General features: G+C 33.6%; 2 protein-coding genes across 9 annotated transcripts in view; both read right to left on the reverse strand.

Annotated features, from left to right (window-relative positions):
- Window positions 1-156: 156 nt before the first annotated feature.
- The window catches only part of DLG1 (discs large MAGUK scaffold protein 1), a 275,660-nt gene continuing 253,798 nt past the window's right edge, over window positions 157-22,018 (reverse strand). For all 8 annotated transcript variants that reach the window (XM_081300853.1, XM_081300858.1, XM_081300857.1 and 5 more), the window contains 3 exons: window positions 11,472-11,581; window positions 6,643-6,734; window positions 157-2,027 (listed from right to left, as the gene is read on the reverse strand). In XM_081300853.1, coding sequence (XP_081156979.1) covers window positions 1,921-2,027; window positions 6,643-6,734; window positions 11,472-11,581 — 309 coding nt within the window. In that variant the 3' untranslated portion in view covers window positions 157-1,920. The remainder of the gene's footprint in view (window positions 2,028-6,642; window positions 6,735-11,471; window positions 11,582-22,018) is intronic.
- Window positions 17,102-18,177, reverse strand: LOC308653917 (centromere protein N-like; the record flags this gene model as incomplete). Its single annotated transcript, XM_081302690.1, has 1 exon — window positions 17,102-18,177. The coding sequence occupies one exon, from the start codon at window positions 18,175-18,177 to the stop codon at window positions 17,143-17,145; it is 1,035 nt and encodes a 344-aa protein (XP_081158816.1). The 3' UTR covers window positions 17,102-17,142.

Consider the following 22,018-nt stretch of genomic DNA (forward strand, 5'->3'; position numbering starts at 1 on the left):
TTTGCTAACAATCTACTACATTTAGTGTTGACAGCTATAATTTATTATATAATGGCTCTTGAATTCAGGATGTAAATGATGAAATGACCCAAATTGTTCCAAGAAAATGTTGGCCTATAAATTTTTTCTTTCAAAATTCAAGACACATTTAACATACAGATTTTACAATAAAGTTTATTAGCTGTTCTCCTCTTTCTCATAAATGGAATGGATAATGTTGCTAATTCTTTACAAACCAGTACTCATTTAAGAAATTTTAATGAGGAGGTTGTCAAAAACCACATATTTTAATAAACAACTCCAAAGAGCAATGGGAAGCCAAATGATATTATTAATAAAAAGGACCAGAGAAACTGATTTCTGAAGTAATTTCTACCTTTCACTAAAATATCTTTAAAATTGCTCACCATGATGATCTGGGCAACTCTAGTACAGAGCAGCTACATAGGATGAAAGGTGTCTGAGGGGAAAACTCACATGTAAATAGGGTTTTTGCCTGTTTTCTTATCATAAAAGGAGAACTTGGAGGAAAGGCAAAGGACCAAAATCAAACCCAATGACAAAAAAAAAAAAAAAAAAAAAGACAAAACAAAAACAAAACAAACAAACAAAAAAAACACCCCCTTCCCCCTGGGGAACCTTTTGAAAAGTTCTATAGAAGAGGAGAACATGCTCATACTTTTACTTGCAATCTAATTTCCCTAGAGGCTTCTCCTCACAACCACTGTACTCCTGTTTTCAGTTCACATGATTAAGAAAGATAAGTTTGATCAATTTATATTTAATTTAAAAACCAAACAAAAAGTTAGGAGTAGGTGGCAAAAGAAAAATATATTTTAAATATATATATATATATATGTTTGTGTGTGTGCAACTATGTAAAGAAAATAATTCCCATAGTTACAGTTTAGTTAAAGAAAGTTTTATATATATTTATATATATACTTTATTATAACAAAATAGGCAGTTATTGTGGGTAAAATATTCATTAAAATCTGACCCCTAAGAATACATTTAGAGTTTTTAGACTACGAATTGGACTCCTTTTCCATTGCCCATAATAATTACTACATCTCCACTGTAATGTCTTGTCTGCATTTACATCTATGACATTTTCTCAACCTTCTGTACTGTAAAAGGTGAGCTCCCCTAGCACCTAAACATGGCCTTAATTCAGAAAATGTGATGATCATTATGTATGAACAATTTTTGTAAGAAACTAAACAGTGTTTGCACAAGTAGATTAAAAACATTTGAACATTGTTATTCCTAGCAAAGGTACTGGGGAAAAGAGAAAACCTCAAACAATAAAAGACTTAAAAGACTCTTATGTAAAATGAATATCCCTTGTGAAATTATGAAAGTCAATTCGGACATTTTAAAATAAAAAAAAACATTTTTCTTATTTATCTATAATGAAGTAATTACTTTGATAACAGAAGTCAATTGAGAAAAGGACTTGAGAGGTAATAACATTGGCCAAACCATGCTACTAAAGTTAAGCGTGCACAGTTGCTCAAAGTCTACTAAATCATTGATTAAAACCACTTTTCTTTCATTTGTATTGAAATTTGAAAAGAATGTAAATAAAGCTTTTCTGCAAATGTCTTAAAGTTTCTTTCCCTTAAACATTAAGGAATTTTACCACACTTTCTGCGTCTCCCCAAACCCTTAATAGCTGGTCAGCCATCCATTTTTAATTTGGAAAAATGGCTACAAACCGATAGTGACATGGAATAGTACAGATGTTGCAATGTGAAGGAGACATCAGATGTAAAAAATAAGCATGACTGCAGACCATGATGAGTGGGATATGATTAAACATGAAAGGAGAACTGAAGACAGACTCCAGAAGGAAAGGGCTAAGAAATGTCAAAGAGTATGAGATTGTGGAAAAGAGAAATAGGGAAACATGAATCTTCATAATTTTTCTTTTGCTGGAACCCAGATGTAAGGACCAGACTGTTCTTCTATGATCTGTTTCACTTGGTTGTAAATGTCTTCCAGCGTATCTCCCTGTACAATAGCTGTAATAATAGAAAGAAAATTAGAAATCATTAATTGTCTATCTTTGCCATTACAATTATTGGTCAAACAGCATAATCTTAGAAGTAGTTAATCATCTGGGAAGTCACCATTTATGTGTTGTTTGCTTAGTAACCACTACTCATTTGTTTAATTTTACTATTTGCATAGCAGATGTTATATTTTTAAAACTGAAAAAAAATAAATTCATTGATTTTCTTCTTTTATTATTTGAGCATGTGTTAGCACTACTCAATTATTCCCTCCTTCATTCAGTGTTGCTGAACTGAACCAACCCAGGGTCTTGCACATATTAGACTGGTCCTCTACCACTGAACTGTGTACCCAGCCCTTAGCTTTATTCTTTTAAAATAAGTTATATATTTCCTTAACTTTTCTGATTTCTTCATAAATTTACACAGAAAAAAGGAGAATGGATACAGTACCATAGAGAGCAAGCATGGCCACTTTTAAATTTTTTGTTATTTTTGGGGAGGGGCCATTAGGAAAAAAGAGATGATTATAGATTGATATTTCTTCCTCTAGAATGCTAGTATGTCAGGCATTAGACTGGGTGTTACTGGTTAGAGACTAAAGAAGAATTCAAAATCATAAGTCAAATAAGTCCTTTATTATACTATGAAAATATGCTCAGTGATTTTGTAAGATCATCATAGGTGTAGATTCCCACAGACTCAAAAACCTAGAATAAAATACAAAATGGAGATTTTAAGTAAAATTGTCTATTTGGTGACAGATTATATACATTATGAGAAGGTGTGGTGTGTAGGGAGGACTTATAATATGTATTTAACAATGCTTGAGTAATCAAAAGTTTTCATAGTATCAGTTTTACGACAATTCATATTGGCGCTAAAAATAGACATTCCTTTATTTTATTTTTTTGCAGTGGGGAGATTAAACCCAGGGCTTCCTTGCACATTCTAGTCAAGCACTATGCCCCTGAGCTATTTATTTCCCCAGACCCCTAAAGACAGACATTCCTTAACATCCCTGGAAATAGTTTATTTGGCAAAACACTTGGTTCACTAGTTTGACTTCTGTTTTATTCCAATAGCACAGGACAGAATCTCACAGTATAGGTTGACAACAGCATACAATGACTTATTTTAGAAGAACTAGCTTGGGAAACAAAGGAATTGCTTGCTTTTTAAAATCCATTAATGGAATGGTTATAAATTAGGATTCTCCTTGAAAAGAAACTGGGAAAGCATAAGGCTACAGAACCTTAACTATGTGATTAAAAATAACATCACCAGTAATGGTACAAACTGACATCATAAACCTTGTATGATGCACAGAGGGTACTTCTCTGCACTTCTTTGATATTCCTGCTCCCAATACATAACCTAGATCTAAAATGAGATTTGACAAAAGAACTGACCTTTACTCTTTAAAAATGTCATATGAATAAAAGTAAAGATTGAGGAACCATTCCAGATTAAAGTAGATTATAGATGTAATTTAATGCAACAAGTAGTCCTAGATTGGATTCAGTAAGAGAAAAAACATTTCCCCCCCATTATGCTCTACAGACATCAGTAGAATAATTTACAATATACAAATGGAATCTGTAATTAGAGAAGATACATCAATGTTAAATTTCTTGATTTTGATTAATAGTATTATTATTACATAAGAAAATGTCCTTGATTTTAGGAAATTTACAAAATAGTTATCTTTTATTTATTAAGAAATAAAGGATATCTATTTGTAACTTATTCTCAAATGTTTTAGAGAAAGTTATAAATGAGGTAAAAGTTAGCATTCAAAAAATGTAGATGAAGGGCATAAGAAACTTTCCTGTGCAATTCTTGTGAATTCTCTTCTAAAATTATTAAAAAAAAAAAAAAAGAAAAAAAGAGTACAGGGCTTTTAATACCATAATGCTTAATGGTGCTTATATAAACACTAAATATAGGCTGATCATTATTTCAAATAAATAAACAACAACAAAATCCAGGAACTGTGGTGTGAGCCTGTAGTCCCAGCTACTCAGGAGGCTAATGCAAAAGGATCACTTGAACATAGGAGTTGAGGGCCAGCCTTGGCAACATACATAGCTTGTCTCTCTCTCTCTTTTAATATTTATTTTTTAGTTTTAGGTGTTTTTTTACATTTATGTGGTGCTGAGGATCGAACCCAGCACCTCATGCATGCTAGGTGAGCACTCTACTACTGAGCTACAACCTCAGCCCTAGCTTGTCTCTTAAAACAAAACAGAACAAACAACAAAAAACTGTCCAAAGATAGTAAGGAATAATTTAAAGGACTAACTGGAGAGATAAGATTAGTACTGAATTGTATCCACTATTTTCTTTTTAAATAAATATATTTTAAAATGGATCAAAGGCCACTAATCTTTGGGAAGGTATCAGGAATACACAACAGGGAAAGGCTATTGTCTCAATAATAAGTGATGGTGGAAAACTTGATGATTTTTTTTTAAAGAGAGAGAGAGAGAGAATTTTTTTAATATTTATTTTTTAGTTTTCGGCGGACACAATATCTTTGTTTGTATGTGGTGCTGAGGATCGAAACCGGGCTGTGCGCATGCCAGGCAAGCTCGCTACCGCTTGAGCCACATCCCCAGCCCCAAACTTGATGATTTTATGCAAAAGAATGAAACTGGATCCTATTTTATATCATTTCCAAAAATTAACATAAAATGGATTAAAGATTTAGATGTAAGATCTAAAACCATACAACTTCTATAGGAAACAAGGGAAAAACTCTTTTTGACACTGGTCTTGGCAATAATTTTTTGAATATGACATCAAAAGCATAGGCCACAAAATAAAAAATAACCAAGTGGGACTATATCAACCAAAAAAGTTTTTGTATAGTAAAGGAAACAATCAACAAAATGAAAAGGCAACCTAAGGATGGGGAGAATGTTTGCAAACAAATTATCTGATAAGGATGTAAGAAACTCAAATAGTTCAACAAAAAAACCCAAAGAATCCATTTAAGAAGTGAACAAAGATCTGAGTAAACATTTTTCAAAAGGAGACATAGATACTAGTGAAAAGGTGCTCAACATCACTAATCATCAGGGAAATGCAAATTAAAGCCATAAAGAGATATCACCACATGCCTTAAGACGGCCATTATCAAAAGATAAGAGAGCCAGGTGTGGTGGCTGGCACATGCCTGTAATCCCATCGACTCAGGAGGCTGAGGCAGGAGGATCACAAGTTCAAAGCTAGGCTTAGCAATTTAGCAAGGCCCTAAGTAACTTAGCAGAACCCTGTCTCAAAAAATAAAAAGGGCTGAGAATGTGGCTCAGTGGTTAAGTGCCCCTGGGCTTAATCCTTAGAATAACAACACCACCAACAAAAGAGATAAGAAAAGAGTGTGGGGAAGATGCTGTTGATGGAAGTGTAGGTTAGTACAGCCATTATGGAAAACAATATAAAGGTTACTTCAAAAGTAAAAAAATAAAAATACCATAGTGTTATGGTTTCAATGTCCTTTTGAAAACTCATATTGAAATTTAGTTGCCAATTTAACAGAAGGGCCTTTTAGAAGTGATTAGGTTATGAGAGCTCTTCCCTTAAGGAAGGATTAAAACTGTTATTGTGGGAGTGGATTAGTTATCATGAGTGGGTTTAAGTTCAGCCCCATTCTCCATAGTCGAATGTATGCTTATTTGCCCTTCTGCCATGTTATGGCACAAGAAGAAGGCCCTCATCAGTTGTAGCTCCTTGATTCTGGAATTCTCAGAATAGAAAACTGTAAGCCAAATAAACTTCTATTTTTTATAATTTACCCAGCCTGTGGTATCCTGTTACAGCAGCAGAAAACAGACACACATGATCTTGCAATATCATTTCTGGGTAGACATCCAGAGGAAATGCAATCAGTATGTTTAAGAGATACCTGCACTTCTATGTTCACTGCAGCATTATTCACAATAGCTAAGATTTGGAAATAGCCTAAGTGTGTGTCAATGAATGAATGGATAAAGAAAATACAGCACATATACCCAATGGAATATTATTCAGCAAACAAAAAGGAGATCCTATCATTTGCAACATGAGTCAATCTGGTCACTTATATATGGAATCTAAAAAAGTTGAACTCACAGAGGCAGAGAGTAGCATGGTAGTTGCCAGAGACTAATGTGCAGGGGAAATGGGGAGATATGGGTCAAAGGATATATGCCTTTGTTCTAAAAATAAGAAGTTCTGGGGATCTAAAGTATAGCAAAGTGGTTACAATTTAATGGAGTGATTTTAAGTGACCTTACCACACACAATGTGTGGTGACAGATGTGTTTTCCTCTGAATGATTCCTGTATATGTTGTCCTTATCAACAACCAAAGAAATATAAAATTGCAGGAGTCCCCATTCTACTGCCTAATCTAGATGAATTTTCCACAAGACAAAACCAGAGACCTTAAGGGTCTATTCTGAAAATGATAGTACTAGTTATTACTGATAGATATTTGTAGTTCAATATTCATTTGAATGGGTTACTTCATATGGATTCAAAGCAAAATATATTAAATAAACAAATCTTATGAAATAATCTGGAAAATTTGATTATTTGATGGTAGCAATATAAAGGTCACTGTCACACATGGCTCCAACCTGTGAAATGTTCAGTAAATTCCTGCTCCAGTTTCATGGCTCTCTCAAATGTTTTTCTGGCTTGTTCTTCTGTTAGACGCTTATTCATTTCCCTATGCAAATAAATTTTGAAATTGGTAATTATTATATTATAATGCCTTTTGAAAAAAGAAGATACAAATTAAAAAAATCATGTTAAGTTCAGCTCTGTTGAAAATACATGTGTCAGATTATACTGTTTCATACTTAGAATGCCAAAATGGTTTCAATACATTCTGCATTGGCTCAAAGAAGCCAAAAAAAAAAAAAAAAATCAAAAAACAAAACAAAACAAAAAACAAACAAAAAACCCAAGCATTAATCTATGACAGTTTTGACTTTGATAAAAAGTTTATATTAAAATGTGATTTACAGATCTATGTGCAAATTTAAAGGGGGCATACGAACACACTAGACACCATTATGATGGCAATCAGAAAACACAATAAAAAAATCAGAAGGCAATCAGAAAATACAGTCTGAGGGAAAACTGCAGAAGAAATGATCTGGTTCCTCTCCCAATTAATTACAGTGGTGAGGGACAGGGAGAAAGAGGAGGGAAAATCTATAGACGAAAAAACTAATTGTCACAAATACAATTTATTTGGGACTTGGTTAAATAAACAAATTGAAAAAATAAAATTTATGAAATAATTATAAAAATTTGATGATATAAAATAAGCAATTATCTTCTGGGTATATACTAAAATATATGGATAAAATGATATATGTCTGGTATTTGTTTCAAAACAATCTGGAGTGGAGGGGCAAGAAGATGGGGGACAGATAAAACAAGACTGATTATAAACTGATAAATTATGTTGCAGCTGGATGGCGGGTATACAGGAATTTTCTCTTGTGAGGGAAAGCTTTCTTTATTTCACCATTAACTATGATGTTTTCATTGGTATTTTCTATAGTTACTGTCTAGTGCCCTTTCACCTTACAGTATTCCCTTGAACATTTCTTGTAGATAGGTCTAGCTATCGATGTCTTCAGCTTTTGTTTATTTTCGAAATGTCTTAATTTCTCCCTCATTTTGAATGACAGATTTGCCAGTTATAGGATTCTTACTTGACAGTTTTTTTTTTTCTTCAGTGCTTTTAACATATCAATCCATTATCTTTTGACTGCCAAAGTTTTTTGGAAGAGAATTCTGCTGATAATATTACTGGGAATCCCTTGTGATGAACTACTTCTCTCTTGTCACTTTTAAGAAACTTTGTCTTTCAACAGATTGATTACAGTGTGCCTTAGGGAAGGTCTCTGAGATTATAAAGCTTAGAGTTTGTGACCTACAGTCCCCTTAGACTCTGTTCACTTTTCTTCAATGTTTTTTTCTTTCTGTTCCTGAGACCGATAATTTCTATTGTCCTATCTCTAAGTTTTGAATTTTTCTTCTGAATGCTCAATGTTCCTTTGAATCTTTCTAGTGAATTTTTTATTTCAGTTATTGTTATCTTTAGCTCCAGAACTGTTTTTTGCTATTTTTTTTTTTAGGTTTGCTCTCTACTGATATTTCCATTTTGCTCATATAGTGTTTTTTTTTAATAAGCCATACTGTCTGGTTTCTTATTTATTTATTTATTTATTTATTTTTGGGTACTGTGGATTTAACCCAGAAGCACTTTATCACTGAGCTACATCCTCAGACCTTTTTATTTTCAGACAGGGTCTTGCTAAGTTGCTGAGGCTGGCTTTGAAATTACGATCCTCTTATCTCAGGTACCCAAATCGCAGGGATTACGGGGATTCCACCATGCCCAGCACCCCTGATTAATTTTTAAATGTTAAACCAGCCCTGCATTCCAGGAATAGACCCTACTTGTTACATTTTCCTTACTTGAAAAAATTGTTAGATTCAATTTGCTTTTATCTTTTTTTTAAAAAATATTTATTTTTCAGTTTTCTGTGGACACAACATCTTTATTTTATTTTATGTGGTACTGAGGATCGGGCCCAGTGCCCCGTGCATGCCAGGGGAGCACGTTACCTCTTGAGCCACATCCCCAGCCCAATTTGCTTGTATCTTGATAAGAAATTTTGCATCTATATTTATCATTATGACTAGCTCATCATCTTCCTTTCCTGTAAAGTTCCTATCAGGTATCAAATTAACGGCAATGAAAAATTTGTGTGAGATCTGCATTTCTTCTTGGCTTTTGGAAAAATTCATCATGTCCTCTTGGCCTGGCATTTTATTTGTGGAAACATTTTTTTGGTCACAAATTCAAAATCTTTTTTTTTCTGAGACTATTTAGAATTCCTTAACATTTTTTTGAAACATAACTTTCAAACATGGAAGAGCAATATAATAGATATATGGCATGATGAATTTTCACAAACCTACATATACCTGTGTGCTTAATTCTTAAATCAAAATACAGAACATTCCCAATATCCCAGAATAAAGTGTGCTCACTCCAGCATCCATACTACCCTTAAAGGGCAACTTTCATAGTCAACACTTAAACTTGGAGTAATAGATTATATGTACTTTTAGGTCTGGGATTTTTTTAAAAATTCATATTGTTTATGAGCCTCTTCCATACTTTTATGTGTAGGTAAAGACTGTTCATTTTCCTTACTGTATGATGTAATCCTCTCAACAATCAAATACATATCTTTGGTTAACACATGGAGATTTCTGTTGAGTATATATCTGGGAATGAGAGACATAAGTTAAGCTTATGTCCAAACTTATAAAACACTCACCATTGTAAATGTACTCCTTACACATGTAACATTGTTATGAATGCCAGCTGTCTTTTTCATTTTAGATATTAGGGTATGTAGGTAGTATTATATAACATTATGGTTTTAACTTGGATTTCCATGGTTGGTTCAGTACCCTTTTTTTGTTGATTATATGGAGATCCTCTTTTGTGAGGATATCCAGGTCCATTTTTCATCTGGCAAACTTTTAAATGGCTACTAAACGTGTACTGGTATTCTCTCTTTCATCTATCTCATTCATGATGTTGACATTGATATGCCTTTATTTTCTTTTCTTGATCATTCTTAATGGTTTATTGTATTCCAAAGAAAACATGTTTGGCATTATTTATCCTCTCTAATATATGTAGGTTTTCTATTTCATTAATTTCTAATCTTTCTACCTTCTTTAACTGAAATTTTTCTAATTTCTGAAGAGTTTAAATTTATACCTAGTCATGGTGGTACATGTCTGTAATCCCAGTGACTGGGGGGGCTGAGGAAGGAGAAAATCAAGTTTGAATATCAAGTTTGAGAGATCATGTCTCAAAAAACAAAGAAAAAAAAAAGGGATGGGGATATTACTCAGTGGTAGAGCGCCCTTAGGTTCAATCCCTAGTACCACAAAAGAGTTCAGATTTTAGCATTTTCCCTCTAATATTTGACTTTTAAAAAATATTTTTAGTTGTCAACAGACTTTATTTATATGTGGTGCTGAGAATCAAACCCAGTGCTTCACACATGCTAGGCAAGCACTCTACCTGAGCCACAACACCAGCCCAATTTTCAACATTTTTAATACTTAAGGCTTTGTAATGTTCTTTCAGCCCTTCAGCAAGGCCATAACAACCTTCAAATTTATTTATTGGGCAACTTCACTACTATTTAGTTCAAAACATGTATTAATTTATTCTGATTTCTTCTTTAGCTCATTCTGAAGTATAATGCTTCGTTTCTAAATATATGAGGATTGCCTGATCATCTTTTTATTACTGATTTCTCATTTAATTTCATTATCAGCAGATATTTGTTTTCAATCACTTAAAACCTGTGATCCAGGAGATAATTAGTTTGGGTAATTGTTCCCCATGTACTTGAAATCAACGGATATTTTGTAGATGTTGAATACAGTGATTAATGTACATCAGAAAGTTTTAAATATGTTTTTGCAATGCTGACAATTGAACCAGGACCCTGTGCATGCTAGGCAAGTACTCTACCACTGAGCCACATCCCCCAGCCCTGCCAGAAAGATTTAAATTTGTGTTATTCTATAACCTAATTTATTAATATTTTTTAAGTGACTGTTTCATGACAGATGTGATAAGTTCTTTCATTATTATGGAGTTATAGTTTGTTCCCCCACACAGGGGAACAAACTGTCAAATTGTGCTTCATCTATTTTGAACTGTCATTAAGTGCAAAAAGGTATAAATATATTTTCCTGGTGGAATAAATCTTTTATTTTTATTAAATGTTTATTAAACTTTATCTCTAGTAATAATTCATTTCTTAAAATATGCTTTGACAGCAATATAAATCCAGCCTACTTTTAGTTAATGTTTGCATGGTATATAATTTTATTTTCTACCTTTCTAGAACCTAAAATTCAAGGTGTTTTTTATAAAGGTGACTTATGTTCATTTTTTCCTTATCCAATCAGACAAATTTTGCATTTTAGAAAATTTCATCTACCATTTAGTATGGAAATGAACTGACATCAGACAAACAATAGGGATTATTGAAATATTGGGGTTCATTTATACCATCTTAACTTTCTCTGTTCTTTTGCCTCAAATGCTCTGTTTTTATTTGCCCTTTCTTAATTTTTGTTTAGATTCTATTTTTGTAAACACATTCTTTTTTTACAATTCTATATCTGTTACCTTCTACTTTAGTATTATTAAAGATGATAACAGTGAAGATTAATATCACAGTGCTTATTTAATCTTCAAAACACCTTATGGAGTGAGTATATATACTATTATTGTCCCAATTTTATAGACAGAGAAATTGAGATGCAGGGAAGGTAAATAAATTACTCAATAGTGACTAGATTTGTATTTAGAGGGTATACTTTAGATATTTATACTTACATGATATTGTCCATGGATTTGGGTTTAATAAAAATGGATATTGGGTAAAGTTGTGCAATCTGTAATCTTTTTATAGCATTTCCAGACACATCAAGTATACAGTGTTTTCCCTAAAATAGAAAAAAAATCTAATTTAAAGAGTTCATGTCAATAAATGATAATTTCAACTTAGGCACATTAAAAAATTTAATATTGTGAAATACTTCAAACATATAGAAAAATAATAGATATAATGTACCCATTATATTTTCAATGAATATTAACATTTTATGATTGCTTAAAAATCTAAAAATCTTGACACTGAAATATTAACATTTTATCATTTTTGCTTTATTTTCTCTGTATATGTACATAACAGTTTGAGAGTAAATTATAGACATAGTGCTCTTTATCCCATATTTCCTATAAATAGTGGCATCTCTTACATATATATCATAGTGTATTTCTACTTCACTGTCTAATATCCCTTTACTGGATAAGGGGGAAAAAATTCCTGGTTTAGGATCCAATCCAGGATTACATATTGCATTTAGTTGTAATATCTCCTTAGTCTCCATCAGTCTGGCATAGTTCCTTAGTCTTTATCTTACTTGACTTTGGTATTTTTGAAGAGTATAGAACATTTAATTTCATAGAGTATGCCTCAATATGGGTCACAGCCTATTCCTCACTATCAGATGGAGGTCACACGTTTTTTTGGTAGGAGTACTTGAAGTATGATGTTGTGTCCCTCTCAGTCTATCATATCAGGGAGGCACATGATATCTATTTGTTCCACTACTAGTGATCATCATTTTATCACTTTTTAAAGGATTTATCTGTCAGTTTTCTCTACTGTAAAATGATTTTGCCTTTGTAACTGGTATGTATTTTGAGGGAAGACATTTTGGGGTATGTAAGAACCCTGTTTCTCATAAAATTTTCACTCATTAATTTTAGCATGCCTGATGATTCTGGCCTGAAATCATGGTATTTTTCAAGACTTCCTAATTTCATTAGGAATAGTAGACATCCTAATGTAAGGCAAAGCTTTCCCTTCCATCCTTTTATTTATTCATGTATTTGTTTATGCCATTATAGACTGCTGAATTCTTATTTTATCCTATGTGTTATAGTCAGTTTTTACCATCATTTGTATCAGTGTTCAAATATTAACATAGCTCTTACAATCAAAATTATACAAAAATGTATACTCAAGAGAATGTCATACTTCCAATCTCTTCTACCACATTCTCCTTTCCCCATCCTTTCCCTCTTTGTAGTTAATAAATCTTATTAGGTTCTGACTTGTCCTTCCTGTGTTTTCATACAACTGAGTAAATGTATGTATGCTCTCATATTTTCCTTTTTTGGGTATCATGACATGCATATTTCATCTTTTTGGCATGTTGAATATCAGTTCACAGATACCCTCTTTATTAGTATTTTCAGAAAACTCTATTATATGGATATGAAGTTGATTATTCAATCATTCTTTTATATCTGGGATTTAGATGGTTTCTGTATTTTAATTATAAACAATGCTGCAATGAAAACTCTTTTGCAGATGTATTTTCATATTGCTAGGTGTGTTTCTGGGATAAATTACTAGAAGTGCTGTGGTTTTGCCAGGGATTGCCAAATTCCCCTCCAAAAGGTTGTACTACTCTGCATTTCCAATAGTAATGAAAGTCTGTTTCTTTTCAGATTCACTAAGAAAACATGTTTTCTTATACCCCTGCTATTGGATAGGTGAATAATGGAATTTAGTGTAGTTTTAATTTATATTTCTTTAATAATGATTAAGATTGGGTATCATTTCATGTGTTTAAATGATGAGAGCCATTAGCCAAGTAGGTATGACAATTTCCTTGCCAGCGTACCCCATGTTGCTTAGAGGAAGGACTCATGGAAATGGACTTGCCTTGGACATTTGCAGTGACATTGCATGTATGTTTGAGAAAGGTGACCCTGCTGGGAATAGGGCGTATCCTGCTGCCTCAGGCACGCCGCCCGATCTGATCCTTGAGTTCCCGTTGAGTTCTCCTGGGATTCAGAAAGTATTTGGGATTCAAAGCCTGGTGGAGTATGTGAATTTTGCGCCAGAACTTGGATTTCCCCAGAACGTGTGTAGAGTGCCGGTGTGAGTTCGGGAATAAAGAATTGCTGTTTGAATCTACAAGGCTGTGAGTGGCTCGTGATTTTGTGCCCAGCCAGACTGCGGCATTTAAAGGCCATTTTTATATCTTATTTTTGTAGAGTAGTCACCACTTATTGCAGAAGATATATTCCAAAACTCCTAGTAGATGCCTGAAATCATGGACAGTATTAAACCCTATATATTCTGTCTTTTCCTGTATGTACATCCACAATTGAATGCCTTTTTCATCTTAACTAAGCACTTACCATGCACTGTAGCCATAACTTTTATAGTTTGTGGCATGACAGCAAGACTAGAAATAATTTCTTTTTCCTTCTGCACAAGTATATGGATAGATTATGTTCTCACCATACAGATGTTAGCAACCACAGTATAAGGTATTTTTTCTTAAGTTCAGAACTTTCACTTCAAGCACATTACAGCTTATCTTTGGCATATACTAATTGCTAGCATAAGTACTTTTTGTTCTGGGGCCATTAAGCAAAATAAGGGTTAATTTTTTTGGGGTGGTGGTGATGCTAGGGATCTAACACAGGGTCTCATACAGGTTAGGCTAACACTGTACCACTGAGCCAGATTCCCAGCCCCACAAATAAGGGTTACTGAATATAAGCAGTGTGATACCACAACAGCTGATCTATAACCTAGATGGCTATTAAGTGACTATCAGGTAGATGGTGTAAACAGTGTGAATATAATGGAAAAGAGATGATTTAGGTTCAGAGTGAGACAGTGTGAGATTTCATCATGCTATTCAGAATGGTGCCCAATCTAAACTTTTGAACTGTTTATTTTTAGAATATTCTATTTAATATTTTTGGATCTAGGTTGACTACAGATAACTGAAACTAGACAGTACAACTAAGAAAAAGTGGGGGTCTACTGTATTCATGTATTTTTTCTTGCATGTTTTCTGACCTTGTAAATGGTGTTTTCCAAAAGCTTTTGAAAATGCTTTTCAGACATGAAAAAGTTAAAAAAAAAAAACATTTTAAGTGGTCAAATCAATCACTTAAAATGTTTGATCTTTTATTACATCAAATTTTGCAGGGGGAGGGGATACTAGGGATTGAATCCAGGGGCACTTAACCACTGAGCCATATACACAGCCCTTTTTTGTATTTTATTTAGACAGGCCCTTTTTTAAAATTTATTTTATTTATTCATTTTATTTAGACAGGCTTCACTAAGTTGCTGAGTCTGGCTTTGAACTCACGATTCTTCCACCTCAGTCTCTGAGCTGCCAGGATTACCAGCATGTGCCACCGTGCCCACCTAGCTATTATATCTAATTTTGATTCATGCCTAAAAGAAAACCAACAACAAAAAAACAACTTTCCTCTGACCAGGCTGTTTTTTCTGTTCTCAACTATAGTACAGCTAATTTTCATGTATAGGGCGAGGTATGGATCTATAATTTTAATGTTTTTTTTTCCAGGTGTCTCATCACCATTTATTAAAAAGCCCATTATTAAAAGCCTCAGTGACTCCAGAAGATACCTTTATCAGATATTGTGTTTCTATATGCACTTGGGTCTTCGCTGGGCTTTTTTTTTTTTCTGTTCTACTGTTCTGTTTGTCTATGCATGTGTCAGATTATTATTTTAATTAAAAAGGTGGGATAAAATTCTTTAGCATTTAGTAGGGCTAGAATTTTTGTAGCTTTCCTTTTTGTCCTGGCTTCGCATATGAACTTTGACTTCTCTAGCCCCATAAAAAAGGTGATAGGTATTTTTATTGTGTTTATATATAAATTTACTTTGGTCTTTCCAATTGTTAAATTGTTCCAATTGTTCAAGTCTCATTTTGTGTCTTCCAGGAATATTTTATGTGTTTTCTCATACAATGTCTGCATATTTCTTAGGTTTACTAAGTATTTTATATACTATTTCTCATAGTATAAATGGGCTTTTATCATATTTTCTAATTGGTTATTGCTCATATATTTTAATGTTTAATTATTATAATGGCTTTATTATTTTGTTTTACAAAGTAAATTTTACATTTTGTATGGTTTTCCAGGTATACTATACTATCTGAAAATAGTTATATAGCTTTTCCAATTTTTATGCTTCTAATTGGTTTCTCTAACAGCAATGACTCAATACCTCAAGCATGATATTGAGTACTAGTGAAGATACTGGTCATTCTTGTCTTCTCATCATATTGGAAATGCCTTATCTTCTGGTAACCCATTTTGTCCCATTGTTTCACATATCATATTTGTTCAACATCCTATTGAAAAGATGACTTATATACATATGTAAAGGATACTATAATATTCCAGTGTCCTATTTGTAGAACAACCTGTATTTTTGTTATTATTAATAATAAAAAATAAAAGATGCTCTAGACTATGATTTTCAACTTATTTTAATGTATGTATATCAATTTTGTTGAAACAGTCACAGAACTGAAGACTTGGGCTTAATAGGTTTAAGGATTTAAAACTACTAACTAGTCATCCATACATCCATCTTATTCTTTTTTCTCTTTGTAAAACATACTAACCAATCTTTATATTTCTGAGTTGGTGTTTTTTTAAAAATATTTTTTAGTTGTAGTTGGATACAATACCTTTATTTCACTTATTTATTTATTTTTATGTGGTGCTGAGGATTGAACCCAGGATCTCGCACATGTGAGGTGAGTGCTCTATCGCTGAGCCACAACCCCAGCACTGTTTTGTTTTTTTAAACCAGTTTTTCAGTATCTTTGTTTACAAATAAGTATTATAATGGTCAGTTTGGATGTTACATGTATGATAAAATGCATTATGAAAAGTATCATATTTACAATGAAACAATTATTTTATAAAAATGAGTCATTGGATATGTAACTTCCTCCAGTAACAATTTAGTGGACCCAATTCTATTCTCTGAATGGACTAATTTTATGATTCTTCTAGAAGTTCTGAGTTGGGTATAGTTCCTTTTAAGTGATCAAGGCTTAACAGAAGATCCCTAGAAAGGAACAATTGGAACTAGTCCTCCCTAGGATTGAATAGAGGCAGGAGTGGGGAAAAGGGCACTATATTTGAGGCCAACAGGATCAACCACAGTGCCATATGCTTGGTTTCAGAGCATTCTGTGCTACTAAGGTCAATCCAGAGCCCAATACATATCCTGTGACCTCTCAAATGCCCACAACTGCCATATTTAGCAGGAAAAGTGGGAGAGGAGGCACAAGAAGGAAAGAATCAGTCCCAAAATTATAGGAACACTTCTACATTGTCAATACTAAGGATTAATTTCTAAAGTAAAGATTACTGCCAGATCAAGCGGTAGCACGCTCGCCTGGCATGCGTGCGGCCCGGGTTCGAATCTCAGCACCACATACCAACAAAGATGTTGTGTCCGCCGAGAACTAAAAAATAAATATTAAAAAAAAATTCTCTCTCTCTCTCTCTCTCTCCTATCTTTAAAAAAAAAAAAAAAAAGATTACTGCCAGAGGCTGTCCATCTAGCCATTAACTGGAATGCTTGTACACCATCACCAAGGAGCCCCTGGGTTTACAAAACCTTATACAGCTTATTTGTCTCTGATTTTAAAATAATTCACCCCCTTGTTTAGTATGCAAGTGAGCAGTGGAGAAAGTGGTTCATCTACAATACCAGCTGGTGCTAAGGATTTCAATGCTTCCAAAAGATGTAGGCTAGAGAATTTTATTAGGCACCGGAGGGGTTCTTTCCTCTCAGCCAAGATGCCCCCATTTAAGTCACTTTTGAACTTCGTTTCAAGCTTATATTGTGCAAATTCTAGTTGTGGTTGAGGATAGTCTCCAAAAGATTCTTGAGTTATTCTTTGGACTCTCTCTTTTTCTACCTTGTTTTCATGAATGATCCTTGAATCCATATTTACATCTAGTCCCAGGCATCTTTCCTGTAGAGGTGTTGTAGAGTTGTGATTTTCAAAGGTCTGATTATACTGTTCAAAAACAATAGCCTTGAGAGAGTCCAGGTGTCGGCTTCTCAGATCCATTTTCACAATCTGATGGTGTGTGCTAGCAGCTGTCAGTGCCTGACCCAGTAGGAGCATAATGCTCTTCAGCTTGGAGGTGGTGAAGGCGTAGGGAGTCTGGGGGTAATGCACCACATATATAGATTTGTATTGGTTCGGCTTTGTACACTGTGTTCCCCAGGCAATTCGGATCCAGATTGCATTCTCCTCAGCATCTCTGAAGCTGATTGTCACATTTTTTAATGCTCTCTGAAGAATTTTCTTAAATGAACGTTTGAATTGTTCCATGTCAAAAAGGTCAACATCTTCATCTGGTTCTTTACTCATCTGAAAAACATTCCAAACTTTTTGGTGCCGATGTACTTGAGTATAAATGATGTCTAAAAGGGCTGTATCGTTTACACTCGCACCCTTCTCCTCACACAGCCCAACCAAGTCCTGAACCAGACATTCCTTTCTCTGCGGGAAGTTTATGGTCTGAAGTTGGTTTTCAGATAAAAAATCCCAGGCTTTTAAGATTGTCATCATTTCATTCATGGGGATTTTCAAGATGGTCCTCCTGATAAATTCAGCAACAGTCTCATCCATCTCTTTGGCATGTTTCATTCCATGGGCTTGGCATGTGGCTTTGGGCCTGGGACAGCTCAGGACATCATGGAGTGTCTAGCAGAGATCTTTTCATCTCATGGAGGCGACCCACATCTCCAGCAGTTCCCTCAGCAACGGTGCCCGCCGAGGCGCCTTCAAACCCACCAATCCCCAGCACTGTTTATATTACTTTGTTATATAATAAGTATGCATGTATAATATTATGTTTACCAAATATATTACATACCATTTCTTAGATTGTAAGTGGGTTTTTCTCTGTCATATCTTCTTATTGATTATTGTTCATGTATCTGAAGGCTACTAATTTCCACATTAATTTATTAATTTATGCTTTACTCTAGTGTTTTTATTTATTTATTTATTTTGTTATCAGGGATTGAACTCAGGGGTGCTTAACCACTAGGCAACAATCCCAGCCCTTTCTAATTTTTATTTAGAGACAGGGTCTTGCTAAGTTGCTGAAGCTGTCTTTGAACCATCTTCCTGCCTCAGTCTCCCCAGCTGCTGGGATTATAGGTGTGTGTCACAGTGCCCAGCCTAGTGTTTCATTTCATGAGTCTTATTTTATAATAGGTTTATAATTTATTTTACAAAGTAAATTTCATAACTGATTATGTATCATTATCCAGGTATACTATACTATCTGAAATATGATATTGGGGTTTGACAACTAAAATATTTACAGGTTGAGCATCCCTAATCTGAAAATTCAAAATTTGAAACTTTTGAGCACTACTAACATGAAGCTCAAATATTTTTTTTCTTTCTATCTCTAATAGGTCAATTCCGATAAACTGCATTTTCCTAAGGAAATTAGTCTATGTTATCTAAGCTTTCAAATTTATTTCCATACAAATGTACAAAGTAGTCTTTTATGATTTCATAATGTTTCAATGATTATTTCTTTCCTGTATTCCTGTTTTTATTATTGACTTTTCCTTTAAAAAAATCAGGTCACTAGTGGTTTGTTTGTTGTGTTAGTTTCTAAAGATCTTATGTTTTTCTCTTCTCTTGGTTAATTAAAAAAATCTTTATTAATTATTATAATAAAAAGAATATGCCACTGACAAAAAAACATTTAAGTAATTCAGAAAGGATGTAAAAATTCCCCCCAAAGCACAGGACTTAATTTTTTCGTGAAACAGCTGCACATATTTCAAATATACAATTTGATAAACATGTGTATACACTCTAAAATCACCCCCAGAATCAAAGTGATAAACTATCTATGAGCCAACAAATGTTTCCTCGTAGCTTTGTTTTTTGTTTTTGTTTCAGGGGATTGAACACAGAGGCTCTTAGTCACTGAGACACATCCCCAGCCCTTTCAAAAATATTTTATTTAGAAACAAGAGCTTGCCGAGTTGCTCAGGGCCTTGCTAAGTTGCTAAGGCCGGCTTTGAATTGGTGATATTTCTGCCTAAACCTCCTGAGTTGCTGGGATTAGAGGCATGAGCCATTGCGCCTGGCTCCTCATAGCTTTGTAATCTCTCCCTAACTCTCTTCGAGCAACTACTAGTCTCCTTTCTGGTAGTATAGTTTGAAATTTCTAGAACATTACCTAAGTAGAATTATCCAGTATGTACTTGTCTGACTTCTTTTAGTAAGCAGGATTATTTGATATGCCATGTTTATCAATAGTTTAATTCTTTTATTGCTGAGTTAGTATTTCATTGCCTGTAAATAATACACTTACAAATTTTTTTAGTTGTCAATGAACCCAGTGCCCCACACATGCTAGGCAAATCTCTTATCACTGAGCCACAAGCCCAACCCCACATGACACTTTATCCATTCATAGGCTGAGCAACATTTTGGTTATTTCCAGTTTTGTCTATTACAAAGAGCTGCTATGACCATTTGTGTATAAGTCTTTATGAATACATGCTTTCTTTTTTCTTAGGTAAACACTGGGAAATAGATTATATGTTAGGTATATATTTAAACTGTTTTTCAAAGTGGTTGCACTATTTTATATTTTCACTGAAGAGCAGGAAAGTTTCAGTTGCTCCGTATCTTTGCCAAAATTAGATACGGTCAGTTTTAAAAATTTTGCCATTCTAACGGGTAAGCATGGTGGTTTCAGTTTATATTTTTCTAAGGACTGATGATATTGAGCATCTTTTCATGTGCTTTTTGGACATTTGTATACCTTTGAAGAAATGTCTATTCAAATCCTTTGCCCTTTTAAAACTGGGTTTCTTTATTGTTGTGTTTTAAGAGTTCTTTATCTATATATGGTATATTAATTTAAAAAAACAGGCACAGGATTGAAAAACATTTCTCCTAGTTATGTAGTATTCTTTTTTAGGATTTAGATCTATGATCCATTTTGAATTATTATTTTTTTTAAAGAGAGAGTGAGAGAGGAGAGAGAGAGAGAGAGAATTTTTAATATTTATTTTTTAGTTCTCGGCGGACACAACATCTTTGTTGGTATGTGGTGCTGAGGATCGAACCCGGGCCGCACGCATGCCAGGCAAGCACGCTACCACTTGAGCCACATCCCCAGCCCTTGAATTATTTTTATATACAGCCGAGATACAACTAATCAATTGTTTACATACCACTTATTGAAAGACTCTTTCTCTACAGAATTTGTAGGTCCATATGTCCTTACGTTGGTCTGTGCCAGGAATGAATGAATGAATGAATGAATGAATGAATAAATAAATAAATTTTTGGTGGGGGAGATAAGAGTCTGGCCTTCTGGGCTCAAGTGATTTTCTTGCCTCAGCTTCCCATGTAGCAGGAATTACAGTTGGGCACCAACACCCTGGTTTATTTCCTTGATGTACATGCTATCTTCATATCAATATCACATTGTTATGGTTACTGTTTTCTTAATAAATCTCAAAATCAAGTTCTGTGAGTCCTTTCACTTTTTTTTCATAATTATTTTGGCTATTCTAAGTTTTTCTGCATTTTCCATATAGATTTTAGAATTAGTAGATCAATTTAAAAAGGAGTCTACTTGGATTTTGACTGGGGTTGTACTGAACTTAGAAGCTCAATTTGAACAGAACTGATATCTAAATCAGATTGAGTCATGCAATCCATTATTTTAAATTTTTGATTGACATGTATTTTTTGTACATATTAATGGGGGTGGGACATTTCCATATATGATTACAGCTTGCACAGATCAAGTCCAACCTTTCTTTCCCCTTACCTCTTCCCAACCACTATTAATCATTATTCTACCATTTATTTTTTCAAATGGTAAATTTTAAAAAAGTGGACAGATTCCACTTTCTTTTTTTGATAATGTATTTTTAAGTTTATAAATCTAAGAATGACTCACAGAATGAGTTGAGAAGTATTTCTTCCTTTCCATTTTTTTTTGTTAGAAAGTTTCCAGTTGACTAGGACTTTTTGTTTTTCATTTTCTAATAATTTACAGCTTTAGTATAAATTGTGATTAAGACACTTATAAAATTTATTTTACAGAATGTCTTAATATTTTATTTGGAACCTATATATGATCATTTTTCTTGTTGAATCTTCCTTAAATGCTTAAAAAGGTATATTTTTTATTACCTGAACGTAACATTTCACATTGAATATGTATGGTGTTTAGGTCTTCACATCCTTATTATTTTTGTCTTTGCTGTATGTATATCATCAGTTGTATGTCAAGGAAACTCCTCCCTTTTTATTCTTTTCTCCACTGAAGAGGTGCCTTACCCAAACTATCACCTTTTGAGTCCTTTCTCTGCTTTTACCTACTGTGAACTTGCAGGACTTTTGTTTTGGTAATTTTAACTTATAGTAGACTTTCTCTTTGTGAAGGGATTTCAGATCAATCTGAGGTTCACTGTTTCCTCTTCTTTTTTCT

This window comes from Spermophilus citellus (assembly GCF_964194105.1).
Source record: "Spermophilus citellus genome assembly, chromosome: 7".
NCBI lineage: Eukaryota > Metazoa > Chordata > Mammalia > Rodentia > Sciuridae > Spermophilus > Spermophilus citellus.